General features: G+C 38.4%; 1 protein-coding gene across 3 annotated transcripts in view; it reads left to right on the top strand.

The window, feature by feature from the left end:
- Window positions 1-21,821, top strand: part of PIGN (phosphatidylinositol glycan anchor biosynthesis class N) — a 100,043-nt gene that overhangs the window by 49,343 nt on the left and 28,879 nt on the right. For all 3 annotated transcript variants that reach the window (XM_072327790.1, XM_072327791.1, XM_072327792.1), the window contains exons 13-19: window positions 8,681-8,759; window positions 10,765-10,947; window positions 13,934-14,070; window positions 15,131-15,230; window positions 15,354-15,446; window positions 16,928-17,019; window positions 20,315-20,426. In XM_072327790.1, coding sequence (XP_072183891.1) covers window positions 8,681-8,759; window positions 10,765-10,947; window positions 13,934-14,070; window positions 15,131-15,230; window positions 15,354-15,446; window positions 16,928-17,019; window positions 20,315-20,426 — 796 coding nt within the window. The remainder of the gene's footprint in view (window positions 1-8,680; window positions 8,760-10,764; window positions 10,948-13,933; window positions 14,071-15,130; window positions 15,231-15,353; window positions 15,447-16,927; window positions 17,020-20,314; window positions 20,427-21,821) is intronic.

The following is a 21,821-nucleotide window of genomic DNA, read 5'->3' as shown; positions in this document are numbered from 1 at the left end:
GCTGGGACACTGGCAATGTGTTTTCTTTTTATATATATAATTAAGAAAGGCAGGTACAAAAATGCCAGATGCTTTGCAGGAAGAGAGAGGGAGGACAAACCTTTAGACTGCTGACAGAGAAAAACTGATGTCCAGGATAGTGAACTTTTGTATTAGCATTCTGACCACTTGATGTACCTTAAGGCAACTGCATAGCTGGCATAGTTTGAAGAGGTGTATGCCAAGGGGCCAGATGCTACTGCTGCAAAAGCATTCCCAAAGCTGGCATCTCTGGGCTGTGAAAATAATCCTAAGAGGAGTAGAAGGGGAGGACTGGCATAGTGAAGACAATAGAGAGGACATCAGTGTTGCATGGAAATTCTCTTAACCAATTAAAGCTATTTGATTATTCAGATAGGTGCAAGTGATTTAATATATTAAATTACATAGAAGCGCAGGAGTGATTTTTGCATATAACCAGTGCATACAGTGCTTTTGGGGAAAGGCTGCTTCCAGCTGTTCAGGTTCAGATTTGACACACAGCAAGATGGCAAGAGCAGTAGGTTAAGAAAAATCATATACAAAGAAGATGAGCAGCTGGATTACAGTCAGTGCTTGTTTTCCTCTAGCTGTTTGGTGTTTTTTTTTATATCTTCAGTTTTAGATCAACAAGGCATTTTTTTTGTTTGTTGTATTGTTTTTCAGGAAACGGCTTAAGCACTGTTTAGTGTCAGATCAGTATCATTTCATGTATCCCATCCCATGTTGATGCTACATCTTTAAAATAACTTAATTACTTGAATACAACATCTTAACCATCCCAAGGACTTACTTTTTGCATATAGTCAAGCCATGGCATCCATAGCTATAGCTCTCTAGAAAATCTCTGTTTTTAACATGTGCAGTGTACAGCTATTAAAACATTCTTCTCTGCTATATTAAAATGCAACTTTTCATTCTCCCTGGTCTCCAAGATGAACTGAGGTATGACTGTCTTAAAAATTTGCATGGGTTTGATGCAGGGAAGTATCAGTCAGATAGACTGAGTCCTTCCACGTGGGTATACATCATGTATTTGTCATGGTGATAGAAAATAGTTCTTTCCTAATGTCTCTGAAAATGTACAGCAAATTCAGAAAATGACATACACAGATACTTTTTTTTCTTCCTTTTTGTGACTGAATACACAGCACTAAATGGCTCTCTCTGTCTTTCATAACTGATATTTTCACAAAGCTGACGTTTGGATGGAAGTGCAACAAGTAATTTCTCCTCCCTCCATAAAGGTTAGGGTCCCTTAAGGTCGGTAAATGTAGTGCATCCTTTAAAGCATCCCATTCTTTTTTTGTTCAAATAAATGACATTTATTTTGGAAAGTTGTAGTACCTGAGATGTAATGTGCTACTTAATTCACAATTAAATATAAGGAGAAAAGGGTGGAACTATTGCCATAGGAAAGAGTATTTCTAACAGTGTTTACTCCCCTTGTTCATTTGTGTGAATCCTTTGTGTTTCCAGAGGAACCTTGATTTATCAGAGGCACTACTAAATTAATTGGGGAAGAACTTTCAGCCTCTTTATCCTGTGGTCAAGAATAAGGGACAGCATCTTCTGGTAGCAGCTAGTGAGGTCTGGCAAGGCAGCCAGTCTTTTCACTTTCTCATGTGGTCCCCACTGTGTTAGAAAATGGGGATCTCAGTGCCTACTTTCTTCTGGGGTAGCCAGTATAGGCAGGTGAATAAGGGCACCTTTAGCCTGTTGGTTTCAGGGAGGTAGACCACTGCACTTTCTCTGCAGCTCTTAGTTTTAAGAACCAGTGTAAATATATATGAAGTTATAGTGAACCACTAAAGAAACAAAAGTGCTCAAATGGAGAGAGAGAGAGGGGGGGAAAAAAGTTGTAGCACCAATTTGTTATACTGAAAAATATCTCCACTGTTAGATGTATGAGAAACTAATGTCCGTGCTATAAAGTGTATGTGCTTTGGCCAAAAGTGAGCTTCTGTTTCATTGAATGTGCTGTGTCTAGAATGCTCTGCTGAACACTGATCAGGGAGGATGCAGTCTTCTTAGAAGGCAGGCATCCTGCTGCTCTCAGGTTTCAGCAACGCACCCAGAAGCTTTTAGTTTTTATATGAAGAGCTTACTGGCAGTGGCTTCTGTGGAGAAGGACTGAATGTAATTGGATTTATTACCCAGTGGGAAGTAGGTAAGGTCTTTAGAAGAAGCTAAGAGTCTAATCTATAAGATAATATATTAGAAGATTTATATGTGTTTCTGTATTTTCTTGTGTAAATCGGTTTGGCCTTTTCTTGGAGTTCGAGGCTTCATGTAATGAGGATGGGGGTCATGTCTAGGACAGGCAGAGGCAGTGGCATGGGAAGGGCAGGGAATATTCCTCAGCAGGTGAGTGAGGTGAGAGAAACAGCACAGGGCTCTGTGGATTTCAGTAAGAAAGACAGAACAAATAGCTTAAAATAGCTGTTTTAATAAGTTAAAAAGCAAATCTACTGTCCCTTGGGCTGCTGGGTAAAATGCCTCATGCCTGTGTATGAGGGCTACTGTGAAAGTAATGCCTCCTATTTTGTTACGTTGGCCCGCAGCATTGGAGTATTGGTGGTATTGACAGTAGAGATGTTCAGCGTGAAGGATCATGGAGCAGAAGGAAACCTATGGCACAACGTAGCATGCCATAATACTGCAGATGCCTAAATGTAGCTCTGTGTATGGCATAGATCTGTCCACATTTCACAGGAGATAGGATTGTCTTGCTGTATATTGGGCTTTATCAGGTAGTCAGCGTGTATGTCCAGTGCTACTGAAAGAGAGAAACTGTAAAAATGGTTCCTTCGAGGATCTTCATCTTCCCAATTACTGTTTCCTTTTTCAAGGCTTCTGCATCACGACGTGCTGACTTTTCAACAGAACACCCTACCCCTGCAAGATCCCTGCTCCAGTTCCTTAATTCCCTGAGGGCCAGAGGGGCTGCTTCAGAGTTTGGCCTCTCCTTGTCTACACCTCCTGCAGCAGTAGTTTGCGTGCAGACTCATGCTGTATGCAGCCCAGTTATCTTGTTTCTTTCTGTTCGGTGAACTGGCAGCTGGCAGTTAGCTCTTTTTCTCTCATCTTTGCTATCTAAAGGATTTACATAAATATCCTAAGGCACTTTGCTGTTGAATGTATGAATATGCTTCATCAGGGATGCTGCACTGTGGGAATAAAGGCTATTTTAGTTTTTAGGATTTGGTAGCCCAGAATTAAATCACTAGCAGTCAGGCCTCTTCTTGTGTCTGTTGATGTCCTGTTTCTTCCTTTGTATGTAAATATGAATGTGAAAGCCTGCGTGTTAGAAATGTCTCAGTAACAATGCTTATTGCTACTCCACGGGTGGATTTGCCCTCTGGAAGAGTAGTTGGAAAACCTAGAAACCACAAAAACCCAGCTGAATTTTAGGCAGTACAAAACTGAAGCTCCTGACACTGGAGAAGTGGGAGAATAGAGAGTGCTAGATCAAGACCGAAGTGGGGATATTGAGGATCCTGACCCTTACGCAGATGTGATAGTGTTAGCCCTTTACTGTTGGTATACCTTTTCTTTTAAATAAGCACAGCTTTAGAACACTACAGGTTGCCATGATTTTTTTCACTTCTAAATTAGGTGCGTTTTCTGAATTATGAGAACTAAATTTCATAGGCCTTGCCTGTTTAGTAGCTTAGCAGAAAACGTTTCAGTAAACTGTTAGAATTCAGTCTATCTAAATAGATTAAGCATCACCAAGTTACCCACTGAGTCATTTAATCTTTGATATTTCACTGTTTGATCGCTAAAACATATGCAAAGGAGTTTCTCTGTCTCACAGTATGTGCTTTCAGCAGATCTTTGGAAGAATACACAGTAAAGCAGTTCTTTGAACCAGTGTATCTAGAGAACTAGAGCACAAAAAGCTTCTGAATGAATATTAAAATTAATATAAGTGTGTTGTTTGGTGAAGTCCATGGAACTGTAATACAGTCATTTTTCCTGATCATTGCCTCTAGTAGCATCATGTACTCTCTACTGTACAGCAAGCTCAATGGGAAGTAAACATCATGGTTCCAGAATGTGATTTTTTAAATATTTATTTGCTTGATTTTTCCCTGGTTCACTGAATGAACTCATGACTTCACATTGCTTGCAGCTTGCTTTCAGATGATTCTCTGCTCTTGATGGAAAAGTGGAAAGGCTTTGTATTATGTACTTCATTCTGCTCCATCTAAAAGGCTATCCACTACGCCTTTGAAAGAAATTTCAGATTGATAAGATTAGGCTAGTTAATAATAATTAATATTTAATATCAAATATCTGCTCCTGAAGATTGCTTTTTAGTGTGAGGTTGTTATGGATCAGCCATAAGCATGCAGTCACATTTGTATCAAACCGAACTTGCATTGCTCACTATCAGCATCTTGCTTTCTTCTTGCTCACCTGGAGCATAATGAGATGCTGTCTGTTGTACGGTGGGAATGTATGAAGGCATCTCACAGGAGACTGACTTTGTTTTCGAAGCCTGTTGCTGCTTTGAAAAGAGCTGTGAGAAAGTGTTCTGTTACTGGAATATCTTTTGAGTAGAGGCCCATCAAAACCACCAGAACCTTTTTATATCTGTGCTTTTAAGATGCCATTTTGCCAGCAGCAGTGATGTGGATCAAAATAGTAATAGTGGGTCCTCTAAGTATTATTTCAGCTGATTGCAGGATTGCTGAACTGGAAGCAATCTGTCCTTCTTGGTATGGTTCCCTCACAGTGGGGTAGTTGGTAAACAGCTTGAATATATTCCACTGCTTCTGTTGCTGGCTATTTTCCCTCCTGGTGAGAGCAGAGATTGTAGTGCTGACCCCTCAGTGCCCACATCACAGAAAAATGGGGGTGTCTGCCATGAAGCTTAGGTTGCTCTGTGTCTGGGATGGTGATGGATAGAATTTTGTGTTGAGAGGGGCAATGTTAATTTAGGGTAATTTTTGGGGGGTTGTAATTTGTCAAAATGCCAGGAATCATCTTGAGAAGAGGATTAGAATCTGTGGCTGCTCAGCCTTTTGACAAAAAGGTTTGTCAGGATTGTTTGGCAGGCACCTATCTGATGCCTCTTTACCTGCCAACTGTTTTAGGGTTAGGAATTTCATAGTAAGCAGATGAGAACGTCTGCTGTCTCACGTGTTCAGTATCCTAACAGGCTTTATTCCAGTTGTCCTTCATCTCCAAACTGGAGAGATGTGGGTTTGATGGGTGGACTACCCGATGGATAAGGAATTGGCTGAAAGGCCGCAGACAGAAGGTAGTGATTAATGGTTCTGTGTCCAGGTGGAGGCTGTGCCCCCCCGAGGAACTGGTGCTCTTTAGCTTTTTTATCAGTGACATCAATGACAGAATTGAGAGCACCCTCAGCAAGTCTGCTGATGACACCAAGCTGAGTGGTGCAGTTGACACAGTGGAAAGAAGGGATGCCATTCAGATGGGACCTCAACAGATTTGAAAGGTGGGCCCAGGTGAACTTAATGAGGAGAGAGTTTTGGAGAGACTATTAAATCCTCCTGCAAGAGATTAAAAGTTCTCAAGCATGAGTTAATTAATTTTACATACAAGGACATTTGCATGTATGTAAAGCAAAACAGCTGAAATAAGTTTGTTTTCAGTTAACAGTAATCTTTAAAAAACTTAGTATTTTTCTTCATACATAGCATTACCCTCCTGCATATACATCCTTGACTCACATAATTAAATCTGAAGCCTTTTAAGTGTTAAACTACTGCAGATCCTAAGGGGTTACTTTTTTATAGTATAATTCTGGAAAATTTACTGTATGAAATAATGACTATAAATCACTACTCAAATAATCAGACATAATAAGATGAACATACTAGTAATGGAGGGTAAAGATATAATTGCAAGATGTCTATTTTGTTCTGTGATTTTTATTTCATAGGTTGCCTGCAGTATGCTGACGGGGATGGTAATTTTTTGGCATGATGATAAATAAAGCTTACTGGCCAAAGAGAGGTTCTTCTGACATTGCTATGGTAGCCTTCATTCATCACAGTCTTGTTATGAGTGCTGTCAAATAGTTTAACTTATATAAGTCATGAATGATGTGTTGGAAAGATTAATTTTGTCAGGTACACTTAAGAGAAGGGAAGCTAACATCTCGTAAGGGATAGTTTATGAGCTCTTGCACAATTGTTTTGTTTCATAATTAAGTATGTTTATCCATGGATGAAGCTGGGATTTTTCTGTCTCGAGCTAGAATGCTATTTCTGATAAGTAATTCTGTTGTTTGTTTTTTTTTTAAGGTGGCTTTCTCATAGTGCTACCATCCTTTCCTGTGTCTCATAATGTAAATAGTATGTGACCACTGAGTTCTTAGTTGTTTAAATTTATGGGTATGCTTTACAGTACGTGAGTGATGTATTCTGTAATACTTCCTTGTTCAAATTAAGGAGAACAAGTTTGAGTTGACCAAATGCATTCTCTGTGTATTTTTTTAATAGAATAAAACTTCTTAAATATTGTTGTGTTATGGAAATATGCTTCATTTTACTGGTTGGGCTTCTCATTTTGTGTTTGGTAGAACTGGATTTTGGTGACGGGTAGCTGGGAAGAACATACACACCTATAACTTTGTTTCTTTGTAGAGTTCGTTATCTTTTTAATAATGATCACTAAATTCATTTTATTTCTATTAATATTAATGGCACATGTGCCTTAGATGACCTTGAGAATACATTAGCATAATAGTAGCGCCTCTGGGTTTTTGCGTGCTGAAACACAGGGAAATAACTGATCAGTTTATTCTTTTCTCTAACACTATCTGCTTAGTATTCTAAATCTTCTAAATGGTTGTTTTAGTTAAATTTAAGCTAACTGCTGTTATCTTCAAAGACTCACGTTTGCCATCCAAAACGAAAACCTACAAAACTATTTCTCCTGTTTGTATTCTGATAATCAAAACGAAGATAACACTATCTCATAACTTTGGTCTGTAAAATATGAAATTCTTATTGCATCTGATGAATTTTGTTTCATTTGCTTTCTTCAACTGAAATTCTGCGTGCATTCAGATGTTCCCAGTCAATCAATACACTTAACCATCTATGAACAGATGAGATATTGACTTAGGTATATACTTTTTCTTCTTCTCCATTCCTTTGTTTTTGGTGGCCTATCTCAAAAGGGTAGATTTCAGCAATTTGTGGCTTTGGTTTTTGTTCTCCACAGCCTGGCTACCTTTTAATTTGTAGTAGTATGTTGGTGGGGAACCTCTCATTACTGAATGCACGTGAGTGGAGCTGAGTCCTGTTTTCAGAATTGCATTGAATTCTCAGTGCATCCAAATGTTCTTGAATTCCTCTGAAGTGATATTTCAGTAAGTCTCTAGGTCTCTGGTGTTGTGCATTGTTCAGCATGTTGTGTTGTATATGTGATTTTAGTACACAAGTATTGCCTTTTTAAATTAATGATACCTGGGTAAATTCCAGGTGTGGAACCTTAGTTGTAGGCACAAATTCCATTTGTTCCCCTATAGGAAAGATAGTGTATGTATTCTTGACGCTGCATCAGCTATTTCTGGCTGGCAAGCAGTAGTAGTTCCTGAAGCTCATAGCAATCAATTGGGAATAAGTGTTTCAAGGCAGTGGTGGGGTGAGATCAAAAACTGCCTTGTGGTTCAACCAAGTGGAAAACCAGGTGATTGCCTGGATTAAAATAATAGGAAAGAGAATCCGATACTGGCTCTGTATTTGACACTGCCTAAAACATAGATTTGGGATTTCTGCACAAGGTCCGTGTGAGTGAGTGTCACACTGCTGAGCTGAGGGACGCAGTAGTGTACCTCAGTGGCATTGTGGAGGGTGTGAAGGAAAGCTATCCTGTAACTGTTGATGAGCTATCACAGCATTGTAATCCATGTCACTGTGTGCCTATGGTGCTGGAGGTTGGGGGTAGTGGCTGTCTTATGGATGACAATTTGCCTAGGAGATCTTCTTGCTCACTGCCATTCTAGGTTAACTAGAACAGCGTGGAATGGGACTTAGCTCCTGTCTTCTCTGATCAGTGGCAGTTGGCTGACTGACTTGTTTTTCCATGATGCTACTTGCTGTAAAGGAAGAATCATAGAAATGATTTAGGATGATAAATGAAACTCATTAAAATCAGATGTTTTCACCACAGACCTCAGTGCAACCAGGTAACTCTAGTTAGGGGGCTCTAACAGTTCCCTGTGGAAGAGGAGACAAGCTCTCAGATTTTTTTTAAGGAAAAGATTGTTAGACATCATCTAATTGCAACTGTGGAACCTGAACAATACATACTATGCTGATAAGCTTACAGACAGTTTACAATCATGACTACCAAATGAATTAAATGGCTTAACTTTTGTGTGTGAAGTGTTTCTTGTCCACAGCAATGGTCAATAATAATGCACAAGGGAGAGAATTTGCATTATCAAAATAGGTGGGATCCCAATGTTAAAAAAATATCTTAAGAAAAAGTTCTTGGGAGAAATTAGTTAGCAAAAATGTTGAATCGTGTGGAAAAGAAATGGCTTATTCCACTAATGAGGTCCTGAATACTTTTTGTTCCAGAGTCTTTCTTGATTATGAAGTAGTTTTTGTGCCTCTTCCTGTTTGTGAAAAGAAGCATTGATGTTAATGTTATCTGTTTTCTTGTACAGACCACTTTCTGATTCTGAACAGATCAACTTTTTAAAGAAAGCAAGACTGTATATTCAGCAACGAAAGTACAACGAAGCAGTAAGTGTCTTTGCTATGTATCTTCTAGAAACTCTGAGAACTTCTGCTACATGTAAATACATTTCAATTTGTTTAACTTGGAAGAAATCTGGAAATACATCCAATACATCTTACTTTTCAACAAAAAATCCTGTTGTCTCTAAAAATTTGCATTTCATGACATCAGTTCTAACAAATAATTCTGACTTACTCATTATTTTCCTCATAATTCTTAATCTTTTTGTTACCATTTCACAATATACAAGCACACGGTGTTTTATATTTTCCACTATTAAAAGAGGTATTCAAAGGGCTACTAAGGAGTGTAGTTCATAATCATTCTTCCTAAGCTGCTCGCTCCATGGAAAAGTATGTCTCGCTCCATCATAAACCTTGATTTGTTTTGCAGTTCTCTTACCTGAACCACCTGTTCATGTTTTTTATTTCACATTTCGATTTGTCAGAAACTGAAAGCCATATGCAGCATCATTCTGTGCTTCCCAGTTTTTAAATACCTTTCTAAGCATTTGCTGCCACTCTCTGAGACAGCACTTTGTGATGGCAGTGGGGACAGGGTTTGCATTTTGACACGCACAGAAGTAATTTCTGGGGCTAAATGGTACAAAGAAGTCTTCCATTTCTGCATTCAGTTTAGTTACCGAATTCTGTGTTAAAAGTACGTGAAAAAATTTAACCTGTGAGATTGCTTTTAACCTGGCAATTGCATGGAAGAATAATTCCATGAGGTGCTAGGGTTCAGCTCTTTTTTGTTTGTTTTTTCTCCCCTGCTTTCTCTCCCTTTCTCATGAGTGCCCAACCACTCTTTTGGAGAAGTTTTTCCTAATGTTCAACCTGAACCTCCCCTGGCACGACTATAGGCCATTCCCTCTCATCCTGTTGCTTGTTACTCTGGAGTGGAGGCTGACCCCACCTTGCTGCAACCTCCCTTCAGGTCATTGTAGGGAGCAATAGGATCTCCCCTGGGCCTGTTCTTCTCCAGACTGAACAATACGAGTTCCCTCAGGTGCTCCACATAATAATTGTGCTCCAGATTCCTTATCCTAAGTAATGATATGATTTTGATGGACTTTGTCCCTTGCCAGACTTCTGGTTGACGGAGTAATGACACATTATGGGTCGAGGTTTTCTCAAAATGGGCTGAATCTGGAACTGAAGTGCTCAAATTGAAAAGAGTATTGCTTCTACTGGAAGATGGATGTGAAATGTCCACTACTGTGCCTACACTTGAGAACCATGATGAGTGAATTCATAGAGTTGATAAGTTATTTAAAAAAATATATTAAAAAAATTACTGGATGCCTGGGCATAAAAGTAGCATCGCCATGAATAATCAGATTCTTATTATTTACATCCTCACAGATCTTTCCATCAACCAGAGAATTCTTTGTGTTCACAAAGCGTTCACAAATTGCATAGCTGAGTTTCCCATCTTCGGGAATATCCCTGGGGCTAGCACACCCATGTGTGAGGAATGATACTCAGTGGGAAACCAGCCATTTTTATCGTGGTGTCTCCTGAGCCATCACTAATTGGCAAGGGAAGTACTGAGATAGAAAGACCTATGGTTAGACTGAGTAAAACATATCTGCATTTGCTTCCATCCATAGTTCTCCACTTATTTAAATGTGGTACCTTCAGAAACTCAGGACTGCTTTTTTAATGACTCACCCCTGAAGGTAAAATATGTTCAAATGCTGGTGGGAAAAATGTGTCTTATAGTAGATGTTGTTCAAGATGTGCTGCCTACATAGCTTTCATCATCCTCACCAGTGTTGTGGCTCAGAAGGGTGGTGAAGGAGACAAGTGATGGTCGATTTTAAGTCCAACAAGAGTCTGAAGCAGAGCCTATTCCAGCAGTCAGTGTTGGCCAAAATGCTGCATCTGATTGCACACATGCCAAGACCATCAAAGCTGCTGGAGCTCCAGCTGCTATTGGTTAGGTTGATTTGTTGTGTGGAGCTTAGAGTACCTTAAACTCATGCTTGTATATTTTGTCTGCCTCTAGGTATCTCTGTGCAAAACCCTGATTAACCTTGCTTTGGAAGGCCTGTCATATTACCATACTTACGACAGGTTATTCCTGGGCCTAAGCATTGCAGTAAGTTTTGTGGGCTGGACAACTTATGTAATTCTGGTGATTATCAAGACTCACACCAATTTGATTAAGGCTACTCAGAGTAATAATAAGGTAGGTTGGAAATTTCTGTTATTTCCGTTCTCAGCATTATGTATACTTGGTCTCTTTGTGCAGGAAACCAAACTGCACACCTTCCACTGCTCAGTTCTCTTGACTGCACATGGGAACTGGGAAGCTGTGGAGCTAGATGCTCTCATCCTGCCTGGTGTCACTATTGGTCCATGAAGTAGAATCAGTATTCCTATGCGTTGTAAATCAGAACGTGCATTACTGCGTTTTCTGAATTCCTTTCCCACAGCTATGCATTTTACTAAAAGCCAATGCAAATGTAATAATTTAAAACTATTAGAGAGTCTGTCTTTATTACAATCAATGCAAGTAATTAATTTCTAGTTAGTCAGCTCTCTAACAATAATAATAATTTTTACAATAATACAGACTTTGCACTTCCATTTTGATTTTTGCATATAAATTCTGTTCCTGTCCTCTGTGCCAGTGAATAGTCAGCCTTCAGAATTGGAGCAGTTCCAAGATGGCATTTTTTTAAAATTTATAGCTTGTTTTAATAGAAAAGCGAACTGTGATTTCACAGATCAGTTTACTCCTTTATTTATGATTTGAAAGATTAAAGCAGAAGACATCAAATCTGAAAGAAACTTTTTTTGACAAGATTGGAGGCTTGATATTTCCCAGTGTACAAAACCCGAGGAAGTGCATTTTTGTTTCAGTCATTCATCAGAAAAGAGAGACTTTGAAAAGGTGAACAGGCAAAATACTGGCATTTCACTAGGGCAGGATTGAAGCCCTGGGGAAAAACTAAACCCCTCCCAGACTTCTAGAATTTTTGTTCAGAACAAACTGAATTGTTTAATTAGGTAATAGAAGGTGCACTCACGTAGCATCTTTACTGACTTCAGTATGCTACTCTGAGAAAATTCCTATCATGCTATCTCGGTGTTTTAGCAATTGGCTGAAATGAGAGAGTCTCAGCCTTTAGCGAAAATTATCAAACAAAATGGAATTGGAACATATTCATGAGTTTTGTGCATGACTTAGGATTTCTTTCATCAAATAACTGAGGATAGTTCAGGATGTGTGTTATGTGTTAGATACGAACAAAATCATCACAAAAAAAAAAAATAGAATAAATAAATAAAGTAAACCCATGATATTTTTAGTCACTGTAAATTTTTTTAATTCTAAACTAATTTGATACATACAGTTTTTTATATTTCACTGAAGATAAACTTTATGCCAGTAGTACTGGTGGAAAAAAGAGGCTTCTTATAGCCCATGTAGAATTCTCCTTTGACGATTTTAGCAAAAGACCCATTTCTTTAGAAACATATTTGTTTTTAGTGTTGCTGTATACTTATGGAGTCACAGTGTGAGACCAGTACTTCTTACATGGAAGTTATTTGGTTTATGGATAATAGTGGAGCTACTTAAAGAATATTGCTGAGAAACTAATCTACCACTGACAGTCTTCTGCAAAGCACAGCCTTATAAAATCTGGTAGCAGCCTTTGAATAATGAAACTTCATATCCTGTATATATCATCTATAAAAGTTTGTGGCTCCTTGTGCTACTTATGAAAAAACATTTCTTTCTTTTAGAGTAGCGTGTTGGTTTTCTTAGCAAGAAGCCTAACCTTTCAATCTGCTTTTAAACATTCAGGGGATATGCAAATCTGATTTCCATCTTCAGTGCATGGCCAATTATTGGATTGTATAATCTTCGCATCTGTATGAAATAAAACGTTGATTGTGTTTGTTTACCCATTCAACAATAAATTATGTTGTGTGCCTATCATAGCTATACATATTCATCTTGCCTACATGACTGCAAATGTAAAGTTTAAAACTAATAAAATAAAATTGCATTAGATCAGCATCTATGTGGCATTTTTTTCCTTAATGGCATATCTTAGCAGAAATTTTATTTTAAAAATCATTTAGAGCTTGCATTTGCTGTCAGTTTAGATCAGGGCAGTTTTATATCGGTTACAGTAGGGGAAAATAAAAAACTGCTAACTCATCAATGTGACCTGCTAATTGAGTGTCTTTTCTTCTTCAGCATATTTAACATTGTCGCATATCTTCCTAAACAGCTCATTCGAAGTAACTGATCACACAAAGAACGTAGCTCTTTCAGTCGCTGCCTACACATTATGCTGGGGGCTGCTGTTACTAAAGCTGCCTTTGCTGCCTTGAGTTGCAATACTGAAAGACAAAATTCTTTAAAATTGTACATAATCTTCTCTTACCTCAGTGTCCCTACATGAGGAAAAGTAGTCCAGTGACCAAGTGAAAGGTGGATGGGTTGACTGTTTAATGCTCCTCTTTGTACAAGTGGGAGGTTGCTGCTAACTGATGATTAGTCCCCATCAACCTCCATGGGTTCTTCAGCAGCCACCCCGTTTTTGCATCAGGAAGAACTGGCTTGACTTATGGAGCACCTCCTTCACTGCTGTCCTAGCTTTTGTCTCTGTTTTGTTTGCAGCAATTAGAATTTGAGGCTTGTTTAGCTTAATGCCTAAAGATGGAAACAACTCCTGTAACTTACAGGAGTTTAGCTGTGGAAAGCTAGTGGCAAGATACCTTCCATAGTTGTCCCTAAATCCTGAAGAGTTTATGTTTTTTAATGCTATTGTCTTGAACTAGAGAGGTTATGCTACAAGTCTCTTAGAACCTAAATTTAAGAGTTGATTTTTTTTCAAGCTGCAGAATTTTGTGTTCCATTGGACTTCAAGCATAAGTTGAACATATATAATGCTGCATGCATTAGGCTTCCAAGTGCTACAAGTGGACTTTAACTGTTCAGAGTTTCCTGCAGAACCTTATGTAGAAATATTTGGAATTTCAAATCCTACTGTCAGTTTTTGCATTTTGCTAGAGATAGCATCCAGAGTTGTGTTCATAGTCACAAGGCAGCTTGAGCAGCATTTTAGCATAACATTTGCAAGTGGGAAACAGCGTGTTGTTTAAACTGTTTTACTACCGTTTCAACAATGCTTGCTAAACTGTTTGTTTTTCAGGAATCTACTGGTCCCTTGTATGGTTTTACGTTTGTTGGGATGATAATAGCTTTTTTCCTGTTGATTCAAACGAGCCCTTGGACATACTATGTATACTGTCTGTTGCCAGTACCCATATGGTATGCTGTTGTGAGAGAGTGAGTAAAGATTATGTTTTACAATGAATGATTTATAAAACCAGATCTATGTTTCCTTTTTCTTGACAATTAAATTATTCTTGTAAGTTTGGGAGAAAAACAGATACAATTTTATTAAAATTGCTGAAATGTTTTCTGAGGTATTCCAAGGTACTCTGGTTTATATTTCACTTGACGTGTTGAGCAGTTTCCAAGCAGATTAATACAACTGCTGGTTCTAAAGATAGCTTTTCTTTTAAGAAACATAAGTTCATGTATTTCCAGTATGTTTTCAGTACTCTGGTAGCTGAAGCAAATGGGTGTTAAAAACTTGGGCAAATGACATGTAGCAGCTGACTGGTTTTGTAAAATGGGGTGGGTTGTTCCCTTTCTTCAGTTATTTTTAAATGGTGTGATCCTGCAAAGTGTTGGGTATGTGAACTACATTTGCTTTTGAAGAGGATGTGCCAGTCACGTTGAGGGTTGTGCTCTGGTATTGAAACAAACTTGTCTCGCTTGGCTCTCCTTTAACTTGACTGAACGCTCCATATCCAAAAAGATTTGTTACTTTCTGATTTCTATTGCTTCCATAATCCACTGGCAATTCTGTAGATACCAGCTAGGTATTATTCAGGGAAAATGAGACCAACTGCAGTTAGATAATGAGCTGCCTCATAAAACACTGGAAGAGCTAGCTGGGGATTTTTTTTCTGTCTAAAGCTTGTGAATGTTTCATCAGTTATGACCGACGTTAAGCACAGCATAACCAAAAATGTTCATAAACTCAGAGTCAATTTGGATAAAGAGCAATCTGAAGTTTGTCCAACTACTCGCAAAGATTTGCCAGAAATGGGAGGGAAAAAAAAACTGACAGGTTTTATTGTAGGTTTTATATCAAATTCAACTGGGCAGAAGGTGCCTCAGGCCATCACTCAGCCTGCTTCCTAGCTGCAGGCAGGATCAGTGATACCTTAATCATTTCTTGTGCTCTAACCCTTCACCCCTGCCTTTCAAAGCTGAAATTCTGTATTATTTCTGTTGTATTAAGATAGTCGTTGTCTTCTTCTATTGTTTTGAACAGACTTCATGTTATTCAAGGCCTTGCCGCAAATCTCTGGTCGCTTCCTATTGGTCAAGCTGTAGGCTTCTTCTTGACTTGTATACTGGGAATTGAACTACTAGTAAGTATTGCACTCATATGTATAAATGGAGCATCTAATTGCTAGTGTTTTATCTATTTGAAGAATTGTAAATTTTATTTAATGTGTGTGGTTTTCAGTCTTATATTGGATTTTCTTTGTTAGGTTTTCAGCTTTTTCTATCGCTCTACACTTACTGTGGGCCTTCTTGTCTTTGCTGGCTGGCCAGTGATCACACAGCTGTGGGTTCAAGCAAAGGTACTGTATTTGCTTTGCTTAACAACAACAACAAAAAGACATTTGATAAGGATGTTGCGTTCACTCTTTCCTGATTCTTGTTCAATTATGCACTTACTCTATTCTCTGTTGTCAGCAGCATGTAGCAAAGCAAAGGAACTTAATACAATCTGGATAGATTCCTCATAGACAAGACAAGCAAGAATGCAGCTTAGGTATCAAAACTGATTTGTCTGACATCGTGACTGACAGCTGACAGTCTAGTGTGGTGTTTTTATGCAAGAGCAGTTGTTATCCAGAAAGTCTGACAACTTTCTAGTGTCTTTTTCTGAAGTCATCTGTCGTAGTTGTCAGATATCATGCCGATGTCCTTGTTTCAGGATAGCGGTTAGCTATTTGTTTACTGTTGTTAGTGATAAATAAGAACAATAGTTAACTTAAAATGAAATGTACACTGTAGAATTGCCACAGTGACAAAAGCGATGACATACATGATCAGTGAAAGTTCTACCATTTTAGAAGAAGTAACTGAAAAATGCTTCTCCTGTCTTTATTGTCTGCAGTCAGCTGGCATATATTGTTCCTTAGAGGCAGGTTCCTATACCATTTTTCACAGGAACAAACTCCACTTCGGTAGATACGGATGTGAAGTGGTACAATCTTTAGTATGAGGCAGTTGTTCCATTTGTTCGTTTTAATTCTTACTTCACAGGCTACCTTAAAACCTAGAGGTCTGGGAAAGAATTAGCATTTTAATTGAAATAGCAATTTGGATACAAATTTAAAGTCCTCCTTTGCTAGAATTTTTGAGATGTAAGTTTTTGCTTGCTTATTTATCCTTTTTTAATTGTGCTTGAGTAATCAAGTAGCATGTCTTAAAGTGGAAGAGGTGTTTTGTATCACCAAAAATATCCTTTTAAGATCTAGAATCTGACTCGAGGTAGAAAAAATTTAAGTGATTTAGCTCTTGCTGACTTCACTGAGAACAAAATAGCTGGGATTCTTTCCCCATAGCAGAGTTTCAACAACTAGTTAGATGATTACGGTGGGTAAATCAAAGGATATTCAGATTCAAAAACTGGAAAATATTACTGTATTGCTAGAGAACTGGTGATTAGTTAGCTGCTGCAAAATTCTGATGAGATCAGTTTTACTGCTTTCTTCCATAAGGCTATTCATCAGATTTGTGGTGACTGCAGTGTTTATGAAGACCACGCTTCCTCAAAATGCTATTAAGTATAAGATTAGCTTTAATTCTGATTGTCTTTGATAGTATTTTGACATTGTGGAAATGAGATTGCTTTCTATTAAATTGAAGAGCTGTAATAAGAATGACTTTGTGCCCTTTTTCAGTTAATTTTAATGATAGACACGGGGTTGTGGGGGGTATCTGTTGGGAGGTACTTGTAGCAGTTGTTAGTTCGGTGTACATTTCTTTTCTGTTTAGACACTAGTCTGTCCATGTGACTTTGAAATATCCCATGTTTCTTTCTTTCCTTTAGAGAACAACATTGATCTGGACTCTTCTGTGTGTGCTCCTGGCAGTATTTCCTTTAATGCCTGTTGTAGGAAGAGAATCAAACATTCCTCTGGTGTAAGGATTTCATCTTGTTCTTTAAACTTTTCATTTCCTTCTTTGATATTCAGAATTTAGGCTGACTTGATATATGCGAGGAATTATATTATTGAAAGCTGGCTGAGACAGGTATTGAAATTCAGAATTTAAATAACATGATTATAGAGACCTCAGTTATTCGCTAATGTGAATGAGGAAAGACTTTTAATACTCTTGCAGTACTTCAAAGAAAGTTGCATCCATTTGCTCTTTGCATTATTCTGTAATTTCTTGTGGAGGGAAACATTTCTCATAATACCAAAATCTGCAAATTGTATGTGGAAAATAAAGGTTGTCATTAAAGGAGGAGCTTTGCTGGGGTATAAACATGGTAAATAGTGGTGACGTGAATAATAACATTTATTCAGAAGCAATTTACTTTGACAGAATCTTTCTGAATTCCTCCATCTTATTTTGAGTAGTTTGTTTTTAAATAGCATTCTGTAACTAATGAGTTATTCAGTGATATAGAACAAATAGGGTAACAAGAGTTCTGTCATCTGCTGCTCTTTCACTGTGTGGGCATTCTTTTCTATCTGGATGCAATCCAGTTGGTTGTCCTGAAGAAGTTTGCCTTTTGTTGTCTTTCTAGCTAATGCAGAGAGACCTGAATTAACCTAGGCTGCAACAGCTCTTTCTGCTCTATGACAGAGAATACTGTGCCCCATCAAAACCAGGGTATCTGGTGCCTGATCCTCAGTAAAAAATGGGAAGACAGCAGCAATATATGATTGCAGATAAAATTATGAGCCCAAATATTTTCCAAATTACTTACATTCTGCCTCAATATTTTTCACCGTAGTTTAAATCTTTCCATTGGAAACCCTTCCCATTTTGGTGCTTGAATGTTAGAAATATTCAAGACAGATTTGCAATGGCCATAGCACTTGTTCATGGCTTTATATACTGATTTTTGCTGGTTCAAACTGAAGGGTTTTTTTGTTCTTTATAACAGCCTAACACAGCTTAGAAATCAAAATGGAATTAAATTATAAATTACCTTTAAGTCTTCCTCCCTGACATTTCTTTACATTCACCTTACCCTGACTATACATCTTCCTATTTAGTCTTCTAATGAATCATTTTGCCTCTGAAGCAGCTTGTGCTTGTCTGAGTCTTGTCAAGAGAATTTTGAAGTTGAAAAGATCTGAAGTAACAATGAAAAATATATGTATATGTGATGCTTCAGGATATTGAAGATAAGGAGATGGTGGAAGAAAAGATACAAGAGGATGAAATTAGAATGCCAGTGGGAAATTTAGTAAATCTGTTCTTGAGCAGGGTCACTGTAGGTCAGACCAGGGCCTCTTCAGTGCATTAATAAAATTTATATGGTGTGAACAGGAAGCTCTTAACTGAACTCAGCAATAAAAAGGAAGTGTATGGGAGATGAAAGCAGAATCATACAACCAAGGAGGAGTATAGACTTGCAGTCTGAATATACAGAGTGAGTTTGGAAAGCCAAATCCGTACTGAGAGGTGTAAGGTGCAGCAAGACACAAGGGATGAAAGGAAAATTCGGCAAAATGTGGCTCTACTCCTAGCTGGGACAAGGGACTTGGTGGCAAGGAACACTAAAGAAGTTGAGGTCTTCCTTGCCTCCATCTTTAGTGACAAGCCTGATCTTCAGGATTCCCACCCTTTAGGCCCCTGGAACTTGTGGGAAAGTCTGGAGTAAGGAAGACTTACCTTTAGTGGAAGAGGGTCAAATTAGGGAATGCTTAAACTGGATGTGTGAATCTGAGGACGCAAGAATGCTGAGGAAGATGGGTGATGTCACTGTGAGGTCACTTTTGATGATCTTGGAAGTGGGATAGGGAGAGTGTCTTGAGGACTGCAATAAAGCAAATGTCATTGCTCTCTTAAAGAAGGATGAGGCACAGGATCCAAGTAACTACAGGCTGGTCAGTCTCATGTCAATCACTGGAAAACAACTAGTCCTGGAAACAAGCAGTTTTCAATTACATGAAGGAAAATAAAATGAGAGTGGTCGGCGTGAATTTATGAAGGGTACTGGGTGCTGGAGGTACTGGTAGATGGAAAGCTGGACATGAACCAACAGTGTACCCTTGCAGCCCAGAAAGCCGACTGTATCCTGGGCTGCATCAAAAAGAGTGTGGACAGCAGGGTGAGAGAGGTGACCCTGCCTCTCTACTCTGTGCTGGTGAGGCCTCCCCTGGACTACTCTAAATGTGGAATCCTTAGTACAGGATCTGTTGGAGCTCATTCAGAGGGGAGCCACAAAAATATTGCAAGGGATGGAACATCTCCCCTATGACAGGACAGACTTGAAAGAGCTGGGGCTTTTCAGCCTGGAGAAGAGCCTCATATAAATACTAAAAATATACAGACCACGTCAGTGGCAGTGGGATGGACTGTACACTGGCTCAACCCTGAGGTTCAAAGGGTTACAGTAAGTGACGTGAAGTCCAGCTAGAGGCCATTCAGTAGTGGAGTACCCCAAGGGTTGATACTGAGACCAATACTAAGTAAAGACTGATTCAGATTCTTGGCATCAGATTGAGTGGTATCCACTGAAAAGACAGGAAGAAATGGGCACAAATTTAGGTATCAAAAAAGAAAAATCTGTTTAAACATAGGAAACTTCTTTACACTGAGGGCAGTCAAACACTGGAACACGTTGCTCAGACAGGCTGTGGAGTATGAATTGTGAAGATACTCAACACCTAACTGGGCACTGCCCTGAGCAGCCTGCTGTAGTTGACTGCACTTTGAGTAAAGTTGGACCAGATTGTTCTCTAGATGTGCCTTCCAATCTCCATTCTGTGACTGAGTAGCCTGCAGTTGTGTTCCTGTATTTGGTAGATCATTAAATGAAAATTACCTTTGCAATACAGCTTGTGCAGACTGATTTTACGTATGAAATAGTTATACATTTTTGTTATGTCTGAGACAACACCAGGAGTAGAGTGGTCACAAATGGACATTTTGGACAGTAGTCTATCTGTGCTGAGGTCAAGTGACGAATGAAGGTAATTGAAAGTAGCTAAAATTGATGGGTAACAAAGCAGATACATGTCCAAAATGCTGATTTTTTTTTTTTGCCACTAAGCTTCTGAAAAACACGTAGGTGACACTAGATTTTGTTTTTCATCAACTGAATGTCAAAGTTTCTTTAATGTATTTTGTCTTGTTAACTGCACCAAATTATTCCCTCTTAGTGAAGAACACATCTATGAAAAAATCTGATTTGGTAGTTTTTTTTATCACATTTCTCATGTTTTTATTGTTCTTTTTTTTTTTTTTTTTATAGAATAGCAGCTGGTTTAACGACACTTTTGATCTCTTGCTTCTCCTTGGCATCTTTTTCCAGAGGTGAAAATAGATACCAAGGTAAAGAAGATCTGAAAGTATATTTTTATCAGGTAACTTGCTACTTTACAATAATTCTGAATGTTAGTGTTTTTATCTGTAAATTTTTGCATACTTTAAGAATCTTTTCCTACCAAAGCCACAATATTCAAGAATAAACCAGTAGTTGTCGAGTTTTCCCCTTTACTATCTTCTTCAAGAGGACCACGTGCTCATGACAATGTTCATTTTATATACTGTAATGCTGTGTTCCCCGAGCTCATGCTGTATATATTTATTCCCGTTGGTACATAGATGTGCATACACATTTTGATAATCTTCTCCAAGAATTTGAGAGTTTATCCTGACTTCAATTTGTGTATGCATTTCCCCCTGACCTTTGCATGAATCGTCTGTGCGCACTAAGGGCAAGCTTGTTGGTTCAAGGATTCCTTTCCATTTTCTGAGTGGGCGTTGAATAGCAAATGTGAGACTGATATTGAGCTGCTTTCCCATTTGTTAAATCTTCTTTCAGATGGAAGATGGCATTTTTCTTGGCAACTTCATGAAACAGTTAGATCTTCTCACAGCAGCTGCTAATTAAGTTCTAGAGGGCTTTTAAGATTATAATAATGCTTTGCATGTCTGCTATTTTCATTTAAAAAAAAACAAACAACTTGCTACAAGATGTTTTTATTTTGGGATTAGTAATGTTTCTTAAAAGCTTTATTGACTATTACTTATATCTTGGAATTACCCATTTTGTTAAGCAAAACATTCATTATATTTGTGGGGTTTTTTTTTAGAAATAGAATTCAGGTTGGTTAAGAGGAGGAGAGACATGAATAATTGAAGTTTTAAAATGCCTTTACTTGAGTGCCCACACATTTATAACATGATGGTGGTTTCTCTTAACTTTTTGAGCTTTCCTTGGAAAAGAGTTACCAGTTCCCATCCCATGTATTTCCAGTAAATACATACACAGCAGTGGACTCTTCTCAATGGAAAGCTTGGCAACAACTGATACTGGATGAGGGAGTGAGAGTTCCACTAGGTGGGCATCCGGCAGCCAGCCAGTGTCAACCCACTACATAACTGCTACAGCATCTCAGCAGGGTGACTCTGTGGAGAAACTCATAAGTAGAGAGGTAGAAGTAGATCTGTAGTAGAGAGTAATCCCAGATGCTTTTTGAGCCAGCTTCAGGGACAGAAAGTTCTGCAAGCCCTAAGATACTTAATTAGATGACAACATTTTGCCTGCTTGTTCAGGGAGAAACATCTTCCTTTTTCTCCCAACCTACAAGACGATCGTAAAGTTCAAATTTCTCCTTAATCAGGGGCTATTTTTACAATAGTGACATCTAGTTACTAGTCTTTATTAGGTTTTTATTTCAAAAGCTTTCTTAGGAGTGAAAAGGGGATTCCTCATTCACTCTGGATGAAAAAATGATTGGGAAGAAAGAGCATTT

The sequence above is a fragment of the Excalfactoria chinensis genome, chromosome 2, assembly GCF_039878825.1.
Source record: "Excalfactoria chinensis isolate bCotChi1 chromosome 2, bCotChi1.hap2, whole genome shotgun sequence".
NCBI classification, from domain to species: Eukaryota; Metazoa; Chordata; class Aves; order Galliformes; family Phasianidae; genus Excalfactoria; species Excalfactoria chinensis.
This window is presented reverse-complemented; position numbering and strand designations above follow the sequence as displayed.